The sequence below is a fragment of the Xenia sp. Carnegie-2017 genome, unplaced genomic scaffold, assembly GCF_021976095.1.
Source record: "Xenia sp. Carnegie-2017 unplaced genomic scaffold, XeniaSp_v1 HiC_scaffold_21, whole genome shotgun sequence".
In the NCBI taxonomy this organism is placed as follows: domain Eukaryota; kingdom Metazoa; phylum Cnidaria; class Anthozoa; order Malacalcyonacea; family Xeniidae; genus Xenia; species Xenia sp. Carnegie-2017.
Window position 1 is genome coordinate 7,686,212 of NW_025813484.1, and position 23,736 is coordinate 7,709,947.

Sequence of the window (23,736 nt, forward strand, 5' to 3'; positions counted from 1 at the left end):
AGGACGAAAAGTAGTGCGGCAAAACCTGGGCCTTTTTATCGAACACAAACACTAATTATGTTGGTCCTAGCAGCTCCAATTCTTAAGACATAAATGACTTGAATATGGAGCCAAAGAGTTTGGACAACTATATATATATGATAAAATGGTCGAATAAGACATATATAATTAATTGGAACAAAATAAGCATAATCCGTAAAAGGGCATCTTGTAACCTCAAATAGTGTAACCTAGTGTAACTCATAATGTAACCACAAAGTTATAAAACAAACAATTACGCTGCAATATTTCGGTTTTATTTAAAAACCATCATCAGAAAGAATGACATATTTACAAGTTGCCAGTTAATTGTACATATATATACATAGTATGTATATATATACAGGTGTTCCGTTACAATACGAGAAAATTTAGGGGCTGTTTACATCGCGGGTAGCCGGGATTCAGCCAAGCGTCAAATGATTTTCGCAAATGGAAAAGATTTAATACTTATCATCAGATGAATGTTCTTTAGCACTTTCACAATATTCTGATTTAATAACTATACGCATAACATTCAAAATCGAACAACAAATTTGGCCTTATTTGAGATATACAGCAGGCATTACTTGCGGCGCTTAACAAACAGTTGTAATTTTTACGCTTGAAGTTTAGACTCTTTTTTAATGCGTCGAAATGATTTTACGCCTCACTGAACCCGGTTAGCCGGGATCATGTAAACAGCCCCTTATTGGCTAGACTTACGATTGTTAATTATCGAAACCCAAATGTTGTTCTAATTGTTGCTATAAGTTTAGAGAAACGTGTGAAATCCTTGCTAGTAAATTCTAAACTTGATCCCAAATTCAGTTAGCAATAACTGTAAAATTTTAAATTCTTAAAAAATGTGTTTCGCGTGAATTGTCGTGTATGACAACATAAGTTTTCAATATTTAATGATAGAGATTACGATAAATCTTCATCTTCAATGCGAGAACTGAAGCCTGAACTTTTAAGTTTTGGGGAAAGTTTTAGAATTTAGTTCCCCTGACAGTTGAAATGCCAAGGCCCTTATATCGGAGACACTCAGTTAAACCCTGGTCCTTCAAACTTTAGGGGGAAGGTTGTCTTAAAAAAATAGTAACCACGAGGTTGATAAATAATAAATTATCAGCTGAATTTATAAATAATTTATTAATGCAAACTTATACTTTGTAGATTTTACCATTATGTACAGGGTGTATCAAAAAATTCCAAATCAAATTTGGGGTTCAATAACACAGAATACATTTGAAAAGTCGTTTGGTTTTGAGCCTTTGTTAAGTCTATTTATTTACTTTTCAAAAGACATGTTGTACGAATCTTTCAGTTGCGAAATGAAGGAGTATTTCTTTACAAATAAAGTTCATAAAAATTACAATTTTCCGCCATTGGGAATTCCATTTTTTTTCTTTCAAATTTACTCCCATATTGCTTTCAAATGCTAATCATCACTTCAGACTTAATGCAAACTTCTTCTTGTATTGTACACTTTACAAACGCTGTGGCTCCAATTAAGAATGGCAGAAGGCACATTTCTTGTGAAAACGTTTTTGAAACCGGTAGCTCACAAAACACGCAACACGTTCAAACAAAGATTTCCAGAACGACAAACTTTGGCCTCAGTATCATCTGGTACACTGGTAAAACGTGCGTAAATTTGAGCAGAATGGAACAAGCCTAAATCGTAATAAAATTATGTAAATTTTATTCGAAAACGAGTTCTTAAATGCTAAATTGCATTATCTTTTGTCTTAACGTCTCATTTTAAGTTCCATTAGCGGAAAAATCTTATTTCAAGCAACAAATTTGAACAGAAGACTGCGTGGTTAATTTAGATAGAATCGTCAGTAAAGGGTTATAAACAGAAGCCTTCAAGAATTTAAGGTTTTGCAAATGCTTGTCCCTTGCCTAATGCCAGCAACATTATTCGTTTGAATTCTTCTGGATTTTCCATATGACAGACAGGAAAAGTGATGGTCTGGGCACAAGCGCTGACTATAGGGAAGTAAATAGTATGGTGAGGTTCTTTTCCAAGCAATCATGATCGAAGTTAACTAATACAGAAAGCTTCTGGCCATCTTATGGTTAATGCTTTTGACCCGTAAGCAAACCCAAGACTGCACTTGTGGAAATATCAGCAGTTTGACTGCGCTTGCATTCGTTCCATTCATCAGTGCTTTCAATGTCATCCCATGCCACTTCTTCATCGAAGCCTGCAATAAACTCATCTTCGGTCGACATTATGAAATCGTGAAAGTTGTCAAACACAGCTTCCTCTTTGGTTCTTCGACTTGAACCTTGCTCGGAGTAATGTGGGTAGAGAGTGGAAACAACAAAATTGGCATCGACTTTGTTTTGCTAACAGATGAATAAATTTTGCCTATTTCAGTATTATCTTCCAAAGCCTTGCAAAGACCAAATAACTCTATCCCTTTCTTAAATTCCTCAAGATATACCATTCGCCGACTAACTATGTTAACCCGAACAGTGCCAATGATGTCCCTGATATGTTCCTTATCAATTATTCCACTATACCAATGGTCAATAATCAGTCTACTGTAACTCATGTTACAACTGTGGTGCTTCGATAAAAAGCCAAGGATTTCCTTGTACTCATACCCACAACTAAAATAGCAATTTATAGACGCTTCCTCATTGAATTCTTCTCTAAGCTCTTCAGTAGACGACTCGCTGTTTTCAGATTGCAAATCTTAAAATATATATGACTGTTCAAGCAATGTTCGAATTTCCTCTCCTGCATAAATGCGGTCCAAAAACATTTTCATTCATCCTCAAGATATACCATTCGCCGACTAATTATGTTAACACGTACAGTGCCAATGATGTCCCTGATATGTTCCTTATCAATCATTCCACTATATCCATGGTCAATAACAACATCTTGAGATGTCAATGGGTCATTTTCTATCTGTTGTAAAAGTTCAGAGTTCTTCATTGTGAAGTGATCATCAGTAAGTTTATTGAGATCAACAGGTTTGGTAAAAAGGTTGTAAACAGATTAATGGAAAAAATCTGGTGGTGGTCCACCTTGCACAAACACTTACGGCAGCTATTTTGCCAACAGTAAAAAAGTGCCATTGTGCACATTAAGCATAGAGTCTGTGGGACATCCACCAGGAAACAACTCTTCTTTAATAGCATGAACTGCCAAAGTCAAAAATTCTTTGGATATTGCACCGCTATCTGTACCACATTCTCCTGAGAATTGCACAACCAATTTATGTTTAGGTGAAATTTTTTTGCAGCTCTTTTCCATATATTGATAATTCTTGTCAAAGAGGTGCCTCTCCTGATAATGATGAAGAATTGCTCGGTGTCATCAACAGCTTTGCTTAAATGGTTCACAAAACTTTCACTGGTAGGCATTGTGTGTGCCTTGCAGGAGAACTGGTCTGGACGTACGTACTCCTCGTCCAGACTTGTCTGGATTTTATAGCTATCATCTCATCATCACCTATTACACATTGTTTCTTTGCTACTGGTTCGAATGAGCATAGATCGCAATCGTTGAGGTCATCAAGACTCTCTGGTTCTTCATCTTGACTGATATCATGATTCTCACTTTCTTCAAAATCGCTTTCAGTACACAAGTACTAAAAGCTTGTAGTCCAGTGCCGCCGGCAGGCCCGGGGGAGGTGGTTGCTGTTTTCCATCTTCCCTCAGAATGGTACATCAGATTTACCTCCATGAAAATATGTAAGTGATCTTGGATAAAAAGAAAAGTAGGAATTGATATGTTCTCTGTAAATCAATAAAATTTGTTCTTTAGTTTCTAGTGAGTGGTAGCTAAATAACTGAACTTCATTAATAAAATTGCGTCAATTGCTGTTTTCCTAGTTATATACCTTTGTGTTCAGCAGAATAAATACACTCAGGGCAAGTGAAGGTTTCATCCTCTAAGCACTTATGCAACCACTAGCTGAACTGTAAACACCAGCCCTCAAAATCTCACTTTCACAACCACATTGTGGGCAACTCTGTTTATGTGTCACACCAGCACCGTATCTGTCTTTAATCACTACAATTGTGAGTGAAAAGGTATTCTTTCATTTTTTACAACTAGATTTTTACAACTCCTCAATATTTAACATATTTAGCGGTTAAATATCTCTGGTGTATTTAGGCTTTGATCATGAGAGTAGTGATAATAATGATTTTGTTTTACTTTCAACCTTTTAAAATAAAATCAACCTTTTAGATAAACTTTCTATAAGAAATAAACATTTTAAAATTATATCAACAAGTGTAAATTAACGTAGTCTCAGTTATACATACTTGGAACTAAGCGCGGGCAACATTAATCTCGAAATGCAACGAATTTTGTAACGAGTTTCTCGAGGGAGTGAAGAGTAATTATCCTCTGCATATCAATTCCGATTGGACAAATAACATCACGTTTTGAACGATCTAGTCGATGGTGCACTGCTATAGCGTCGGCACCAATGAATTTAGACACTCATTTAGCCAGAAGTTGTAAAAGAGCCTAAGTTCTTGAAGGCAACCTGGGAATCGGGAAACTTAGGAGTAGGAAAACCATTTTAAGGAAACTGAAAAATCATTGAGCATACAAGATTCAACCATGTTGAAATTTGTGTTAAAAAAGAATTGACTCATGTCAACAAATTGGTTTATTTTTTATTATTTTCGACGTCCGTTATATCCACAACGACATTAATATAAGTAACAAGAATTCAAAAGAAAATGCATTCTTTCTGCATAACATTTTTCTCACCAGAGCTGTGTGATAACTTAATCGTGATGAATAAGAAGCATCCTGCAGGAGTCAACGAGCTCTTCTTAAATTCATACTTTGTGTTGCACATGAAAAAATTTAAAAAACGTTTTTGATGTTTTTAAATCCATCTATTTACAATTAACATTGGTACTGAGATGGTTGAAATGATTTGAGCTAGTTCAAAAAAATGGTTATTTACAATTATGCGTCACAAGTAGCAACATAAGTAAGAGTCCTATACAATGCCAATGCTTCCTTCCGTCGCTTTCTCATTGAATTCTTCTCTAAGCTCTTCAGTAAACTACTCACTGTTTTCAGATTGCAAATCTTAAAATATATATGACTGTTCAAGCAATGTTCGAATTTCCTCTCCTGTATAAATGCGGTCCAAAAACATTTTCATTTACTTGAAACTCTTGAGATGTTAACTAACCTTCTTTTTACATTAGGACGAAAAACTTGAGGATAAGGAGTAGCATTGATTTGAGGGCACATTCAAGTGTGCTTTGCATGTTTATGTCAGAATTCTTTTGGTTTTACGCGAATGTTTTACTTTTGACAGAAGTCTTATGATTTTGACTACTATGTTTTGCTTTTGACATAAATATTTTGGTTTTGACACAAATGCTTTGCTTTTCGCGTAAATGCAATTAAAATTTGACTCGAATTATTTGCTGAGGTGAAAATTTCGGGCTACCGTTATGTTACATTTCAATAATCGGAATTGAAAGAATTGCCAGCGAGAAAAATTTTTGAAATTTAATTGTCTGCAGCAAACACGTGGTATACTGTATTGGTGTAAAATCATAAAAATCTCCAAACCTCGCCGATTCTCCGTTCAAACTGTGGTTTGTCCCAATTATAATAATAATAACATTGATAAGCGTATACTGTGCTAAAACAGTACAGCTCCAAGCATTGTCAATAAAACCAGAACAATAAACAATAATGTAAAATATATGCATTTATAAAAATAAAAGAATTTCTTGAGTAATAAATTATTCAAAAACAACACAAGGGACAAAGCTAAGTATAAATAGCCGTTAATGATCAAAATAAATTCAAAACTTTACCTGAATCATTATTACTTTCAAGTGTTATTCTGGTTACTGGACGTCGAAGCGGAAGAGGTCGATGGCGCACCTGAAATGTTGAAAACAAACAAAGAAACGCAAATAAACTTTAAATTATATTAAAATATGAAACATCATCAGCAGAAACTCACAGAAACCACACTTCGAACAAATTCCAAGTGCTTGCGACCTCTTGTCCACAGTTTGAGCAAAACTTTCTTACAAAGCAAAGATAAAAAACGATCACGGCTACGCGATGGCAATATGGCGATGATTTGGTATTTGATCTTGTACTTCCACCGAGATAGCACTTCCGCCGTGACCCGTGGAATTTTGTTTATTGCCGTGGAGTTTTGTTTATTGCCGTGTAGTTTTGTTTATTGCCGTGTAGTTTTGTTTATTGCCGTGAAGTTTTGTTTATTGCCGTGAAGTTTTGTTTATTGTCAAATGGTAAGACGATAACAATTTATGACAATCTACAAAAAGTTATGTACTTCGCTAAGTCCTGCGCATCTAAAATATTTTCAATTTTGAATTTAACATTGAGCAGTTGATCAAAAATGAATTCTGAAGGTGAAATTGAGGAGGAAAACCAAAATGACTTAACGAAGCTTCTCACGGAGGAATCTTACCAACCATCGAAAAACTTCATGACAAAATGGATAGATTTTATCTCCACAATCGGATGGCGAGGCACACCACGATGAAGAAATTGAACTTTGGTAAGAACATGCTTATTGTATAATTTATTCAGGATAAACGAAATCGTTAGTTTGATAGCTTAAAAACTTGCTACTTCCAACTGAAGACTTCCGTCATAGGCATTATTTATACCCATGTTCTATTCGTCCATTTACATTTGCCATAAGTGAAGAAGACTCGAGTAGAACTGTGTCCCACGAAGCGTGCTTTTTATCAACAAAATTTTCACTTTCTCTATTCATCTACACAATTAAAGCGCTTAGAATCCAATAGAAAATAACTTGGTGGTTGATTAACAGCTGAGCATGCGCTGAACCTTTCTTATCCCATCAAACCCTTCCATCCACATGTAATAACACAATCGTTTCACCCGTTTCAACAGTGAAATAAGTGACGGAGAAGCGACAACGCAAACTAGGATATCAAGACCAGTCACTGGGATACGGATATTTCAAGCAATCCCTAAGCGTTTCATAATTTTAGTTATGATTGCACTGGCTAATTTCAACATGTATTGCATAAGGATGTGTGTGAACGTGACCATTGTAGCAATGACGCACGGAGAAGATGACAAGCATAACACAACGGAATCTCGTTTATCAAGAGACGAGGTAAGAAAAGAAAGCAATGCTTGCTCTTATCCATACGTACATATAGATGAGAAGCTAAAGTTTAGATTTAAACTTCAACGTCAACTTCTTGTTTACTGCTGCAGTTTTCATCACAGCTTTGGTAATTTTGATTTTCCTTCGCAAATGATACAGTATGTGGCGGCGGTATTGTACGCTGGTAGTTAATACACAGCCAATTACGTTTGTTATTCATCTAATAATCTGTGAAAGTCAGGAAATTTTACAAAGCATTACGGTAAAAACCACGGACTAATGTCCCATTTATCTCTTTAAGGAGCCAGAATTCCACTGGAGCACACAACTTCAAGGTAAGTCGTCTTCGTTGAATGCACGAAAAATATATCTGCTGTGGGTAATTGGAGTTTTGTGCACAGATAAATACACGGAGGTGGGGAGGTTGTGTAAAGAAAAGTAGAAGTGCACAAGAATGGAATGATTTGCTTCAGATCTTAACATTGTGTGGTGGCGAACAATCTATTTGACCTCATGACAATGTCGCGGAATCATTCGTATGTTGTAATAAGAAATTATTTTGAAGTTTACTAAATTTATCTAATATTGCTTATGGCAGTACTCTAATGCCGCCAGCATGTATTAGCACCATGTAATAAAATGTCATATCAGATGCAATCAACTGGTAACAATGATAGACGTTTGCAGGTACAATTCTGGCGTCCCTTTACTGGAGCTATACTGCTCTTCAAATACCGGCAGGATTGCTTTGCGCAAAGTATGGCAGTTCATTTCTACTTGGTATTGCAATTTTTGGCTCCTCGGTTCTTACGCTTTTCACACCACTGATCGTTAGGGCGAACGTCAGTGCCTTTATAGTACTACGGGTACTGGAAGGTGCATTCTTGGTAAGGTATAACTTTTTAGCTTTATGAAAGCTTATTTGATAGTGTGTAGCAAACTATAGAGATGAGATTTTAGTCATTGAATGTGCTATATATACCTTTAAATTGCGACGACTTAAGTCAGTTTTATTCCACAAAACAATTCAGCATGCACATGATAAGATAGTTTTATCTTAAGCAAAATTCCTATTCAAGTTTTCATAGTCACTCACTAAATGCGTTTTAAACATAGTTAATGCTGGCGCATTTATGTGAAAGTGTGTAGATAGCCACGAGCATATATCCGCTAAAATTTTTCGTCAATTGTTTGGCCTAAATGCACGACAATCATTAAGTCCAATCGAAAATTGCTCGATTAACCTGGTTTTTCTAACAATTTGGCTGCCCTCCTTGCTTGGTAAGCCTATGGAAGTAGCAAGAAATTTTTTTGCATGTTTGTTGACGTAGATTGTCCAGGTTAGTAGAGTCTCGAGAAAGAATGTTGATGTTGATGTTGACTGTGACAGCACTTGATGACTACCGCTAAGGTTTTTGAAACGTCAGTCAACATAACCAACAACAGTTCTTCTCAAGGCTCTACTAACCTGGACGATCTACATGTACAAACATGTAACGATACTCCCGGGTTCAAACCATTCACTTTATCAAGAAAAATCTTGATATTTACATGAAGTCGTACATGATGTGATTTTTTTTTCCACAGGGTTTGGTGGCGAGTTCAAGCATTGATTTAATAAGCAAATGGTCACCTATTTACGAAAGGAGTATTTTCGTCACCGTTTCATATGCAGGTGATTGAATGATCGTAATTTATGATGTCATTTATGTTGTACATAAATGCTTTCGTAAGATACATATAAAGTATGTGCATCTGATAAATCAATATAATTTTCAATATTATATTAATTTGCAGCGCTAGCTGGTGAAACTGCACGCGCAACGGAGCTTTAGCTACGTACTTTCGAAATTTGTGATTTCGTCAAAAACATTTAAAGCGCTGTTTTATGAGTAGATTTTGATTTCTACAGCTTGCATAAACAAACGTCGTCAACAATTTAAAACTTACCCATGATCCTCTCATGCAGGTCTTCTGTGGGGAACAGTTTTGCGAACTCAATAAGTGGTCTTCTGGCCGGTAGTTCATACGGATGGCCGTCCGTTTTACTTCTTTGGTAAGTTTTCGTTCATCGCTTCTTCAAGGATCTAATGAAAATAAATCATTACGTCATAAATTTATAAAACAATTATCAGAGAATACTAGCATACAGAAGATAATCTTTTATTGCTTTCGTTCAAGTGCCATTAAAACGCCAGTCACACAGTGCAGAAAATAGGAAAATCCCTACCCTTGAGTGGCAGATATTTCATTAGAATATTTTTTCAGCCATTTCGATGGAAGGGGTAATTGCCTGTGTTTTCAACACTGACTGTTGAATCATGACGTATTTCGCAAAACAAAACAACTGGAGATAACAAAAGTGATGATTACTTAGCAAACCAAGTTAAAAGTTGCTCTAGCTGTTGCACCTAAACGAGAAAATATTTTTCATTTTTCATTTGTTGAAGGAGCTCAAGGAGTCCTCTGGTATTTATGTTGGCTGTATCTGGGGGTGGAACAACCAGCCGATCATCCTACTATATCTCGGTCTGAGATACAAAAGATTGGAAAACACTGGACAACTAAAGTAAATATCTTAAAATGACTGAACAATATTACTTGAATTTAAATATTTGATTTATTTTCTTTATTTATTTATCATATTCTGTTTCTTCATTCACTAGACAACATAAATTGAAGTGAAACAATACAATACATGTAGTGAAACTAATTAGTTTTAAAGTATGACAGATCAGAAAGAACTATTTATCTGTAACATAACAGTTCATCTGTGTGTATTTACAGTTGAAATTTCGTGAAATTCCATGGAGATGTATGCTCACATCGATAAGAGTTTGGGCAATCATACTTCCGTCTTCATGGATTGTTGGTGTTTCTATACATTTATGTTTTCATTTCCAAGCTATCTCAAGGATGTTCATGAACTAGATATAACAACGGTTCGTGGACTTTTATGATTTTCAGGCTGAATATATATATAAACAAAGAACTTAACAAATGTACTTTAAACCACTTTTAAAAAAGATGTATTAATGGAAATTTAAACTAGCAACGCTATTTGTAATGCTATGACTTAAAGGAATGCAACAACCCACATCTGTTTCACTGACAGTTGTCTAAACCAATAACAAAGGATTTCATATAAATGTTAGCTTTGCAAATATCTGTTACATCTCCGAGCAAATTTAGGCTACCCACATGTACGCTCTGTGTACCTATTTTTAAAATTTCAATTAAGAGAATAATCTTCTATTATAACCTCAATGAATTTGTTTTGTCATAAGTTCAAATGGTTGGAAATAAGACCTATGCATGCAATAAATTGAACAAAACAAGTTGTAAGATAGAATTAATGAGAAGAGTAAATGAAAACATTTGAAAAACATCATGAACTTATATTGTTTTTTTCTTATACAGATTGGTTTCACTAGTTCCATTCCTTATGTAGTAGCTGGACTCTCACACCTGCATGGGGATTTTTCATAGATATGTTGAGAAAACGAAAATATTTAAGCACAACAAATGCCAGAAAACTCTCTTATTTGTTTGGTAAGATTTATTTTACCACATGCTTTTTCATAAGTTTGCAACCATAATAATTAGTATGACTCTCTTAAAAAGTGTTGACTCTTGAGAGAAGTGGTTGAGGGAACGAGAATAAAATGTTGCATAAACCATCATTATGAGAAGTAACTGTATTCTTAATATTATACCAACATCATTTCTAAGCTTTATTTAAAATAAATTTTACTCACCCCCTTAGCAGTTGTACTAAAATGGACATGAAACTTCATGGTAACATAATGTTAATTTTAACTTTCTTCTGAAAGAAGTTTGGAACATTCATTTGAACATTAGAATATTCCTACAAACTTTCAAGTGTTTTCTTTTTAGTTTGCATGTTCAAAACTTACGGAAGATAATCTGATTAGTCAATATCTATATATGTTAGCCAATCAGATCATTTACTGTAAGTTTAAAGATGCAAACTAACAAATAAACATTTGAATGTTCAAATGAATACTCAAAACTATTTTAGAGATACACAAGGTGAAATTGACAGTATCTATTCTCCAATATTGAATTTTCGTGGTTCTCTTCATACTTTAGGTGCTGGAATAGGTGGAGTCTTTATCTTTGCCATGGTTTATGCATCTAATGCCTCAACTGCTATTGTCATAGCAACCATAGCAATTACAGTATCAAACTTTAGCAAGTGGTCCAGGAGCAAACTTGGTGAGCTTGCACCAAAGTATTCAAGTGTATTAATGGGTATTTCTAACTTTGCCTGTAATATCACTGGTTTTATTTCACCAGAAGTGGTTGGAAGTCTTACAGAACACGGGGTAAGAATAAATGAGCTTTTATAACATTTCAATTAAATCCAATAGCATATTAAACATGCAATTAGCCATTAGTAAAAGTATAAAAATAACTTACAATTTCTTGCAGAATATTCATCATCAATGGGCAATTGTATTCTATATCACGGCTGCCATCGAGGTTTTGGAATGCTCTTGTATCTTGTATTTGGTTCGTCAGAAAAACAAACCATGGGCTGATAATTGAGTCGTTCATTGACTTTCTGAAGTCTCTGTGGCCTCCCAGAGCATTTTTATGTTTTATAATTCATCGTTCTTTTATTTTTAATCACTATAACATTCAATATTTAAAACTATTTATTAAATTTTTGTTTCAGTACAGTTGTTTTTCTTTGCACGCGCAGTCGCACACCACGTGCACCGCAGTGCAGCAGCAGTCCAGTATCCACTGACTTGGATATGATGTTTTAGTCACGTGATCTAATTCGGTAACTTTGCGACATTCATTCATACCGACCATACACTTCTTGTACTCATTTCACCCATTTGCAATCTTCAAAACATTTAAAATTTGTAAACAGAGACAGTAATAAAATAATAAAATCAATGAATGACTTAAGTCACTCAACTTAATTTGTCAAAAAAGACAGGTGCATGTCTTGTCAGCAACACTAGGTACATGTCATTGATATCAATGATTAATCCAGGTGCCTTGATCAAATTTACTAAATCATAAAAGCCACTCACTCATGCTATTCAAGTCAGTTAAAATAACTGCAAATGTTGGTCAGTAAAGATCTTACAAGCTAAGCCCAAGCATGGCACACATGCAAAATGATAGATATAATGTCAATGACAACCATAGAGGTAAAGAATTGTCATCTTTTTTTCTACTATAGAATATTTGCTATATATGTTATTTTTTAAGTATTTTATACAACACAAACAAACCACTACTTCTGTCTTAAGAGGTCATAGAAGGAAGAATTTGACAAATTAGCACTGGTGAACTAAAACCATTTATTTAAAAACAGAGGATTTCACCTGATTTTGCAGAAGGTTAATGTTTTTTCCTCAAATTGGTGACATTGATTTTAACTTACATGTATACCACTTCAAAAGATCAATATATTATTTCATCAGTCTCAGTTGAAGAAAGAAGGCAAAAGTTTTCTACAAAGCAGGGGACTCGCCATCCCAGACAAAGGTTCGACAATGTATTTTCATTCATTTGTGTTGTTATATGTCTGATAATTCTGATGATCATAATCCTGATTACTACAGTCATAAAACCAGACATACAGAGACCTCAAATTAATCATACTACAGTTACAAGAGCAGAAAGTGGACTACTCTCAATCACACTCACAACAAGTACAAGAAGCACCTTCAGAACCTATTGAAAATATACCAGAATACTACGCTGAAGATAAGAATGATGAAATAACCATGCAACTTGAAATGAAAAGGTTGGTGATCAATACCAAATTCCGTTTATTGCCTGTATGTTACAAATGAAATGGAGGCCATTTTAGTTTTTGCCTTGTTTTTTTTCATGTTCAGGCTGTTCACTTGTTTGCGAGCTATCTTCTTTATGCGAGCTATCTTCTTCTTCCGAAGCCATCTTGGAAAACGAAGGAAACTTAAATGGAACAAGTGAAATACTTTAAATAAAGCACCGCACTGAATCGACTTTAAGAAAATACGTACCTTTTTATAAGCCATCTCAAATAATTTGAGTGACTTCTGTTGTAATTCGTTACATCGCTCTTTAATTTCTTCCGCAGAAGAATTCTCGGTGTTTGCTAACACCTCGCGTACTTTGGTAATTTCCTCTTTCAAACTGGCAAACTAAGCAATACCATATTATGTGTTAAGCAATTCCATAGAAAGTAATAAGCAAAACCATATAAGGTAACAAGCAATACCATATAAGGTTTTAAGTAATACTATATAAGGTATTGTAATAGATTCGGAGATTAGTTAAAGTATTTGAAATGTGTCTCATATTGTTATAGTATTAATGGATGGTCTTTTTCAAAAAATACGTCAAAAACTAGCAGCTTGTAAATGAATTGTTTTGATTTAGATCACAGCAAAAGTTCACGTTGAAGTGAAACTAACCTCGTCTTGTGGCAACTGATCTTTGAACTCTTCAATTTTCGATTCTTTGTCATGTAAAATGCTTTCAGCATGGTTGACGGCTTCAGTTTTTTCCTACAGAACGTGTAAAAAACATCTTGAAAAGGCTGAAGAGAAAACTCTATACAGAGACATTTAACATATGGTTAACGAGTAAACTGTGGCTATCCTTCAGTTCAACTACAACGTCAGTTCCTTTCGTGCTCACCTTTCTTTCTCTGTCACTTTCTGCATACATTTCAGCTTGTTTAATCATATTTTCAATCTCATCTTTGTTCAAACCACCAGAAGATTGGATGACAACTGTACAAATAATAAATAATGCAACAGTGACTCTCTAAAATACTATAGCTGTTGAATAGCTGATCACAAAATCAAAGAACATGCACACAACAATTGGGGATGAGTGTACAATAGAAAATAAATTTAAACCAAGGAATGCTGTCAAACATATTAATTAAATGCCCTTAACCCCTCGTTGTCCCCTTTAGCAGATCTGCAACAATCACTGAACCAATTGAACTGTGATTTAAAAAAGATGTGGACCATATTAATGTAGAAATTATAAGTACTTGTATATTAACAAAAAAATGAAAAAATCAGTTAAAACTATTAGCTTTCTTAAAGCCTGACTTTTTCAATTAAGTATTTCTGTAGTAAACTCTGCTACGCAGACAAGATTTTCGTTGTCATTCAAACCGTTAGCCATGACGTACTTACTCTGTTGTTCTTTCCAGTTCCCTTATCACGAGCAGACACGTTGACAATGCCATTAGCATCAATGTAGAAAGTGACGTCAATTTGTGGTATACCACGTGGTGCAGGTGGGATGCCAACCTAACGTGAACGATTAAGATTAGAAATATCAAATACACTGACGTCGTTCAACAAAAATAAGTAAACATTCGTAATACTCACCAAAGAAAACTGTCCCAAAGTTTTATTATCTGCAGCCATTTCACGTTCACCTTCACAAACCTTAATTTTAACTTGCGTCTGACCATCAGCTGCGGTGGAGAACACCTACAAAGGTATAAAAAATATAAATGCTTAAACTGGATCAAGTCAATGGCAATTGAGCTTCATAGATACAATGTGATGATTTCAATCACATCATACATATGCAGTGTGCAAGTGAAATTTGCTATGTTTGTTACAGTGGAGTAAATTACAAAGGAATCTTGCTGAATTTAATGGTAAAATACTGAACCTCACTCTTTTTCGTAGGAATAGTCGTGTTTCTCTCTATGAGCTTAGTAAAGACACCACCAAGCGTCTCAATGCCAAGGGATAAAGGTGTAACATCCAACAGAAGAACATCTTTCACATCATCAGCAAGAACTCCACCTTGAATGGCCGCTCCTAAAGCAACAGCTTCGTCCGGATTCACAGCCTTACTTGGCGAACGACCAAATATCTCCTTCACAAGTTCTTGCACCTAATTGATTCATTAACATTCCTTAGTTCTGCTATGGGATCCATTGAAATAAACCAGAGATACAAGGATTGTGAAAGTTTCAAACAAAACACTGCTGTTTGGACACTAATAATTTAGATGAAACTCAAACATCTATCAACAAAAATACCGGTATATAGCTGTGAGATTAACCAAATATATTGGTTCTTTTTTATGCATCAAAAACTTTCTACGCCAAAGAACCGATATTTTTAGTTTTATTTCTCCCCTTTGACGTCCTCCACCTTCCTTTAAAGTTTCAAAATAGTTCAGTTCTTTCTTTCCATTCAAAACCACAAGAAAAGAGTCCAATTTGGGAATATTTCAAAAAAGAAAAAAGGAAACAAATTTGCAGTGTGAGGTCTGTGACAGAATGCAATCAGCACAGTACATAGCAAAACCACAAATCTGTGAAAACACATAGAAAACAAGCACACGTTGACTTATGCTGAAAAGGACAACTTTACAGCGTCTATTCGTCATAATTCTTCCTTTTAAAAAAAATGGGCCAAAATTCAACAAACTGAAAACCAGATAAAATTCTGGAGCCACACAGCTCAACACCAGACCAAGTCAAAACAAAATATACAGATTAGGTCAAACTGATACCTTAGGCATCCTTGTCATACCACCAACCAACAACACTTCTCCAATATCTGACATTGTACAGTCAGCGTCCTTCATACATTTTTTACAAGGTTCAACAGTTCTTTGAATCAAATCAGCAACAAGTGACTCAAATTTTTCTCTTGTTAATTTCATGTTCATGTGCTGGGGTCCTGACGCTCCAATAGTAATGTAAGGTAGATTGATATCCGTCTATAAAGTATGATAGAAGTGAAGTTACTTTTGCAATGTCATTTAAAATAAACTGTTAATGAGATAAATTAATGACTAAACATGCAATCAATCATTTTTGTGCAAGCAATCAAATCAATTATTGTGTAAACAAACTTGTATGGACGACGATAACTCAATCTTTGCTTTTTCAGCAGCTTCTCTTAATCTTTGAATTGCCATTTTGTCCTTCGTAAGATCAAATCCCGACTAAAAATGAGAGCATAATTTATTCGATTAGTTAACTTAAGTTATAAAAATCAAGGTTCCTTAAAATAATTCTGCATTTGATAATTCAATTTTAATGCTGGGCAGATGAAATATTTCATACCTCTCTTTTGAATTCCTTTACAAGATACTGAAGAATAGTATTATCAAAATCCTCACCACCCAAATAAGTATCACCATTTGTTGCTTTCACTTCAAATACACCCTTTTGGATTTCCAAGATGGACACATCAAATGTACCACCACCAAGATCATAAACAGCTAAGCTAAATAATAAAAGCACATTTCAACATTATTCAATATTATCCAATACAATCCAATATACAAAATACCAAATAATATTAGCAATACGATAGTAAATTGATGTGAAATTCTTTTCCATTTATTTAGTTTATTGGCATTCATACATATTATTAGTTACGTATGTCTTCAATACATAATTTTAGAAACCAAAAAAGCAACACAATTGGCAACTTTAGTTGCATCATTTCATCCAACATACATTTTATCTTCTGCTCTATCCATTCCATAAGCAAGCGCAGCAGCTGTAGGGTGATTGATGACACGAAGGACATTCAAACCTGCAATCTGCCCGCATCTTTTGTTGCCTTAAATAAATAATCCATGGTTATCATAGAAACAGTTATTAAACCTGAAGACTTGAACTTTGACATGACTGAGACATGATGATATCTTTGCTTTGACAAATTTTATGTTACCTGTTTTTGATAATCGTTAAAATGGGCAGGTACAGTGAGAACTGCATTTTGTACATCTGTGTTCAAATAACTTTCAGCAGTTTCTTTCATTTTCATCAAAACAAATGCATTAATTTGACTAGGCGAGTACATTTCTCCTTGAACATCAAACCAAGCATCCCCATTTGATGCCTTTACAATTTTGAATAAGAGGTTTTTCCTGCAACAAATATATCAAAGGGAAATTCAGTAACAGCAAGAAACATTATTTTTCATGAAGTGTTTAACAACAAGCATATACATACAGATCTTTTTGAACTTGAATATCATCAAAGTGTCTTCCTATGTATCTTTTTGACGCATGAAGGGTATTTTGAGGATTGGTCACTTCCTAAAAGTTTACAAATAAATCCATTACTTCAGCACTTTTCTTTGCAATGATTCTGCTGGCTTTATATCAGCAAAGACAATCAATTAAATCAGGCATAAGTCATATAGATTAGGCTAATAAATGTTGCTTATATAAAAACAGCATCAGTTACAAATCAGAGTCTGTATAAGCACCAATATTGGCTTTTTTATACCTGTCGTTTTGCAGGTTCCCCAACAAGCACCTTTCCATCTGATGAAAATGCTACAAGTGATGGAGTCGTCCTTGCTCCCTCAGCATTTTCAATCACTTTAGGTGTTTGGCCTTCCATAACAGCAACACATGACTTTGTTGTCCCAATATCAATGCCACAAACTGCTCTACGTACATCAGAACTTAAAGTAGAAAAAATTTTGAACCAATTATCAAAATTAATGAATTGTATTGATAAAGAGGAAATACAATGGTAAGCTAGTTGTTTTGGTGTTGAACCTTTCAATTTAATATAATCAATTTGTATGTTAGCTCATTCAGTTTAATTTTCTCCAAAACAACTAACTGAAGCAATTTTTTGTAACCATATAATGGAGCACAAACTTCTTTTCAAAAAAATTTCAGCTGCAATGGTAAGTTAGTTGTTTTGGTGTTAAGACCATTCAACCGTTCAATTTAATATAATTAATTGGTAGTTTTTAAATAAACTTTTTACTTACGCATAAGATCTGAATGGTGCATTATGAGTGGAGATTGTTTGACTCAAAGTACTTCTTTTAATCTAAAGAAAACAAAAAAAAATCTCAGTCGTCAGCGATGATGTTGAAAAGCCGTACTTACACAGAACACGTGCATCAAAAGTTCATCAAGCCATATTTAAGAATCTATGCAATTTTCCAGCAAATTTTTTCTTACCCTCGAAAACGAACGTTTGATATTTGCACACCGCAAAGTACTGGGAGCGTTCTTTGCTGAAAATCTCGATAAACCCATTGTAAAAGACATGATTTCACGCTGTACAGAAAACCACAGTGGTTTTCCGCAATCTTGGTTCTGACGCAATGAGAATTTATGATAGGATATGAACTTGCGTAAGCAGTATTACCAACTCGGCCCAGTTTCCCCATTTGCAAGGATTCTATCTCGAGTAATCTCTACTCTGCAGATGCTAATAAAATCCCAATGGAACTTCAACTTCAGGTACGTCTCGTTCAATTTCCTAATTTTAAGCAAAAATAATGTTTTAAGAGCACTTCTTATTTACCTAAAAGATGAGTTAGTCGATAGCTTTTATACCTTAAAGATCGATAATTATATGCATTACATAAATCACAGTAAGGTTCTACCAGCAAACGTTTGAAAAATTCCTTCGACAGCTTTCCGCTTCAAGTTGACTCGGATTTACCTCTTAATACGTTATTTTGAAAACGTTTTAATTCCAGTTAACTTTCAAGTTTAAACTTTGTTTTTCATATCAATTTTAATGAAAAGACGTTTAATAATGTAATTTGAGGTAGCTACTGTGTGCGCAATGAACTATAAGGAACTCAAAAAATTTCTAAACAAAATATATATTTGCGATCGGCCACGACTTCAATTGCAAAAGTTGTGATTATTTTTGTAAATCATTCTGTTGAGTGTTGTTGTTCTGATGTTAAATGAAAAACTAAGAGCTTCGTTGTCTTTAAAAACTTAACTATAGCTGGATATACTTAAGGATATATTACAACTGAAGAACTTGTAAAGATTTTAAGTTAAAATTTAAACATTATTCATCAAATGCCTTAAAAATGTTCGAAGGTTTTTGTAACTTATCACCATTAACACATTTTGAAATTCTCAAACATATAAATGTCTATGAATGTATACAAAAGAAACAGTGCAAAACATAATTCTTTGAAAATTTAGTGTTAGACAACATTGAGCCTACAATGTTAGTCTTTTTAAAAAATTAACGTCTACTTGTAGATTTATGACTACGATTACGAAAGTAAAAAACGCACGAAAGATGATGACGATGCCTTTGATAATGTATTACTAATAATAGAAAAAAAGCAAATTAGAGTCACTGCTGCCACGTATCTAAATTCGTCAATTAGATGTATAAAGAAACAAATTCTACACGCAATAAAACGATAAACAACATATCTGATTGTTGTTTTACGTCGTTATACACCAGTATGAGTTTGAATTGCTAGCATATGACAAAAAAAGAATGAAAATAGCAAGAGCAATTGAAGGTCGCTTCGCCCATACAAATTGTTTTGTAAAACACACGTCAATACATGATTGGCTAATGTGTATGCAGTGGTATGCCACGTTTGTCAGGTCACGCTGTGCGTTAACGTTAATATTCAAACATTATTAATCTCACGCCCTCCACAAATGTTCAAATATTTTATAACTTATCCTATCAACACATTTTGACATTCTTAAACATATAAATGTCTATGAATGTATAAAAGAAACAGTGCAAAACATAATTCTATGAAAATTTAATGTTAGATAACATTGAGCCTGCAAATTCGGACTTAAAAATTAATGTTTACTTGTAGATTTATGACAACGATTACGATGACGCACGAACGATGACGACGATGCCTTTGATGATGTATTACTAATCATAGACAAAAATCGCGAAAATAAGCGCCACTGGTGCCACGTATCTATATTTGTCAACTAGAAGAATAAAGAAACAAATTCTACTAGCAATAAAACGATAAACAACATACCTACTTGTTTGTAAATATAGATCGTCCAGGTTGGTATAGTCCTGAGAAGGACTGTGTTTGTTGTTGTTGACTGACGTTTTGACAACCTTAGCGGTAGTCATCTTCAGAGTCAAATGAGGAGTAAACGTCAGGTTAGCTTACTTCATTGTATTGCGTGTACAGGAAATGTTAGGGTGTCAATTGTGTATTGTCATTGTGTATTAGTGTGAAACGTTTCTGTAATGATATGAAAATGAAAAAGACATTAACAACATAGCATTGCATGCATAATTAGAAGATATGACACATGTCAGATTAAGTGATATTCTGTAAAATTAAAATACTTCGATCAGACAACGGTGGTGAGTACACTTGTTAGATGTTTGAAAAATATCTAAGGGATATGGGAATTCAGCATCAGTTTAGTGTTCCAAGAACGCCACAGCAGAACAGAGTTTCTGAAAGAATGAACAAAACCATTCAAGAAGCTGCACGATCTATGCTGAACAATGCAAAACTACCAAAGAAATTCTGGGCTGAAGCAGTTCATACTGCAGTCATCTTAAGAAATCGAAGTCCTACTGTATCCGTGAACGGAGTTACACCTTACGAATGTTTCCATTCTAAGAAACCTGATGTTTCGCATCTGAGAATTTTTGGTTGCACAGCTTACATGCACGTTCCTAAGGAAACGAAAGAAGAAATGGGACTCCAAAACCAAGAAATGCACATTTGTTGGGTACAACCTCACAAGTAAAGGTTATCGACTCTACGACGCTTCAACTGGTAAAACTCACATATCAAGAGACGCGCTCGCCCCAGACCATTTGTCCCAACTCTTGCTAATAGAGGGCTCTGTTGATAATGTATTACTAATCATAGATAAAAAAAAGAAAATAGAGTCACTGCTGCCACGTATCTAAATTCGTCAATTAGATGTATAAAGAAACAAATTCTACACGCAATAAATCGATAAACAACATATCTGATTGTTGTTTTACGTCGTTATACACCAGTATGAGTTTGAATTGCTAGCATATGACAAAAAACGAATGAAAATAGCAAGAGCAATTGAAGGTCGCTTCGCCCATACAAATTGTTTTGTAAAACACACGTCATACATGATTGGCTAATGTGTATGCAGTGGTATGCCACGTTGTCAGGTCACGCTGTGCGTTAAAGTTAATATTCAAACATTATTAATCTCACGCCCTCCACAAATGTTAAAATATTTTTATAACTTATCCTATCAACACATTTTGACATTCTTAAATATATAAATGTCTATGAATGTATAAAAAAGAAACAGTGCAAAACATAATTCTATGAAAATTTAATGTTAGATAACATTGAGCCTACAATTTCGGACTTCTTAAAAATTAATGTTTACTTGTAGATTTATGACAACGATTACGATGACGCACGAACAATGACGACGATGCCTTTGATGATGTTTTACTAATCATAGAAAATCGCGAAAATAAGCACCACTGGTGCCACGTATCTATATTTGTCAACTAGAAGAATAAAGAAACAAATTCTACTAGCAAAAAAACGATAAACAACATACCTACTTGTTTGTAAATATAGATCGTCCAGGTTGGTATAGTCCTGAGAAGGACTGTGTTTGTTGTTGTTGACTGACGTTTTGACAACCTTAGCGGTAGTCATCTTCAGAGTCAAATGAGGAGTAAACGTCAGGTTAGCTTACTTCATTGTATTGCGTGTACAGGAAATGTTAGGGTGTCAATTGTGTATTGTCATTGTGTATTAGTGTGAAACGTTTCTGTAATGATATGAAAATGAAAAAGACATTAACAACATAGCATTGCATGCATAATTAGAAGATATGACACATGTCAGATTAAGTGATATTCTGTAAAATTAAAATACTTCGATCAGACAACGGTGGTGAGTACACTTGTTAGATGTTTGAAAAATATCTAAGGGATATGGGAATTCAGCATCAGTTTAGTGTTCCAAGAACGCCACAGCAGAACAGAGTTTCTGAAAGAATGAACAAAACCATTCAAGAAGCTGCACGATCTATGCTGAACAATGCAAAACTACCAAAGAAATTCTGGGCTGAAGCAGTTCATACTGCAGTCATCTTAAGAAATCGAAGTCCTACTGTATCCGTGAACGGAGTTACACCTTACGAATGTTTCCATTCTAAGAAACCTGATGTTTCGCATCTGAGAATTTTTGGTTGCACAGCTTACATGCACGTTCCTAAGGAAACGAAAGAAGAAATGGGACTCCAAAACCAAGAAATGCACATTTGTTGGGTACAACCTCACAAGTAAAGGTTATCGACTCTACGACGCTTCAACTGGTAAAACTCACATATCAAGAGACGTGTTATTTGACGAAAGCTCATTTAATCGACGAAATAAATCTACCATAGTCAAAAGTGGATATATTAAAGATACCGTGACCGTAAAACTGAATGATGAACTATTAGAAGACAATGAAGAACACGAAGTCAATGAAGAAATGGAAGATAGTTCCAACAACAGTATGATAGATGAACAACAACAACCACGACGATCAGCACGAATACACAAATCTCCTGATAGACATGGTGTGGTGATCATAGGTAATTGGTGGCAGAACAATGTCGCTAGCATTGATGATGAATCTATCCGTCACGATGAACCACTCAATATTAATGAAGCTTTTGATAGTCCAGATAAGGCGAAATGGAAGCAAGCAATGGACAGTGAATATTCTTCCCACACGAAGAAAAATACTTGGACATTGGTTGACTTACCTGAAGATCGTAAAGCTATAGATTCTCGATGGATATTCAAAGTAAAGTACAAAGCAGACGGCTCAATTGAACGGTATAAAGATCGGTTAGTTGCCAAAGGAGACTTACAAGAATATGGCTTGGATTATGAAGAAACATTTTCTCCAGTAGCGAAATATACATCAATTCGCTCTCTCTTGGCAATTGCTAATCAGTTAGATTTGGACGTACACCAAATGGATGTGTCAACGGTGAACTTAAAGAGGAAATATATATGAAGCAACCTGAAGGATATGAGAAAAAGGGACAAGAACAGAAGGTCTGTAAATTAAACAAAAGCATAGACGGCTTGAAGCAATCTTCGAGATGCTGGTTTGATAGCATTGATCAGTTCATAAAGAAATCCGGTTACGTTCAATCCAATTCTGATCCGTGTCTGTACATTAAACGAAAGGGAGATAATATAATGCTTTTAGCGTTATACGTCGATGATTTGATTCTTGCAAGTAACAAGAAAATTCTAGAAGGAGAAAGGTATTTTGAAGAAACGCTTTGAAATGAAAGATCTAGGTGAAATTCATTTCTGTCTGGGGATTCAAATTCAACGAGAAAGGAAAAGAAACAGATGCGACTTCATCAATCAAAGTATTTGACGAATTTATTGAAGAGATTTAGAATGCAAGACTGCAAACCTGTTGCAACTTCCGTTGAGCTAGGAACCAAGTTGTTGAATAATGAAAGAGAGCCAATGAACATAACGAAATATTAAGAATTAATTGGTGCTTTAACGTATGCAGTTACAGCGACAAGACCAGACCTGGCACAAGCACTTTCAACAGTTAATCAATTCTGTGCTAACCCTAGCCAAGACCTTGAATGCTGCCAAACGTATTTTACGTTACATTAAAGGTACGATGAACTACGGCATTTGCTTTGATGGACATAAAGAATTTGAAGTCAAATTAAGTGGATTTGTTGATGCTGATTGGGATGTGATCCAAATAATCGAAAATCACATACAGGATACCTATTCATGATTTGTGGTAGATTGGTAAGTTGGGCAAGC

General features: G+C 34.7%; 1 protein-coding gene, 1 long non-coding RNA gene and 1 pseudogene across 2 annotated transcripts; 1 reads left to right on the forward strand and 2 right to left on the reverse strand.

The window, feature by feature from the left end:
* Nucleotides 1-4,861: 4,861 nt before the first annotated feature.
* LOC124444249 lies at nt 4,862-6,474 on the reverse strand. The gene is made up of 3 exons (XR_006947909.1): nt 6,003-6,474; nt 5,851-5,920; nt 4,862-5,104 (listed from the first exon to the last, which is right to left on the reverse strand). It is a non-coding gene; the product is annotated as an uncharacterized LOC124444249 (long non-coding RNA).
* A 56-nt stretch (nt 6,475-6,530) lies between these two features.
* LOC124443509 (sialin-like) lies at nt 6,531-9,161 on the forward strand. The gene is made up of 6 exons (XM_046993963.1): nt 6,531-6,572; nt 6,935-7,163; nt 7,459-7,492; nt 7,845-8,044; nt 8,745-8,832; nt 9,127-9,161. Exons 2-6 carry the CDS (start codon nt 7,038-7,040, stop codon nt 9,159-9,161), a joined length of 483 nt encoding a protein of 160 aa, XP_046849919.1. The 5' UTR covers nt 6,531-6,572; nt 6,935-7,037.
* Nucleotides 9,162-12,478: 3,317 nt separating this feature from the next.
* LOC124444242 lies at nt 12,479-18,426 on the reverse strand (annotated as a pseudogene).
* Nucleotides 18,427-23,736: the final 5,310 nt, after the last annotated feature.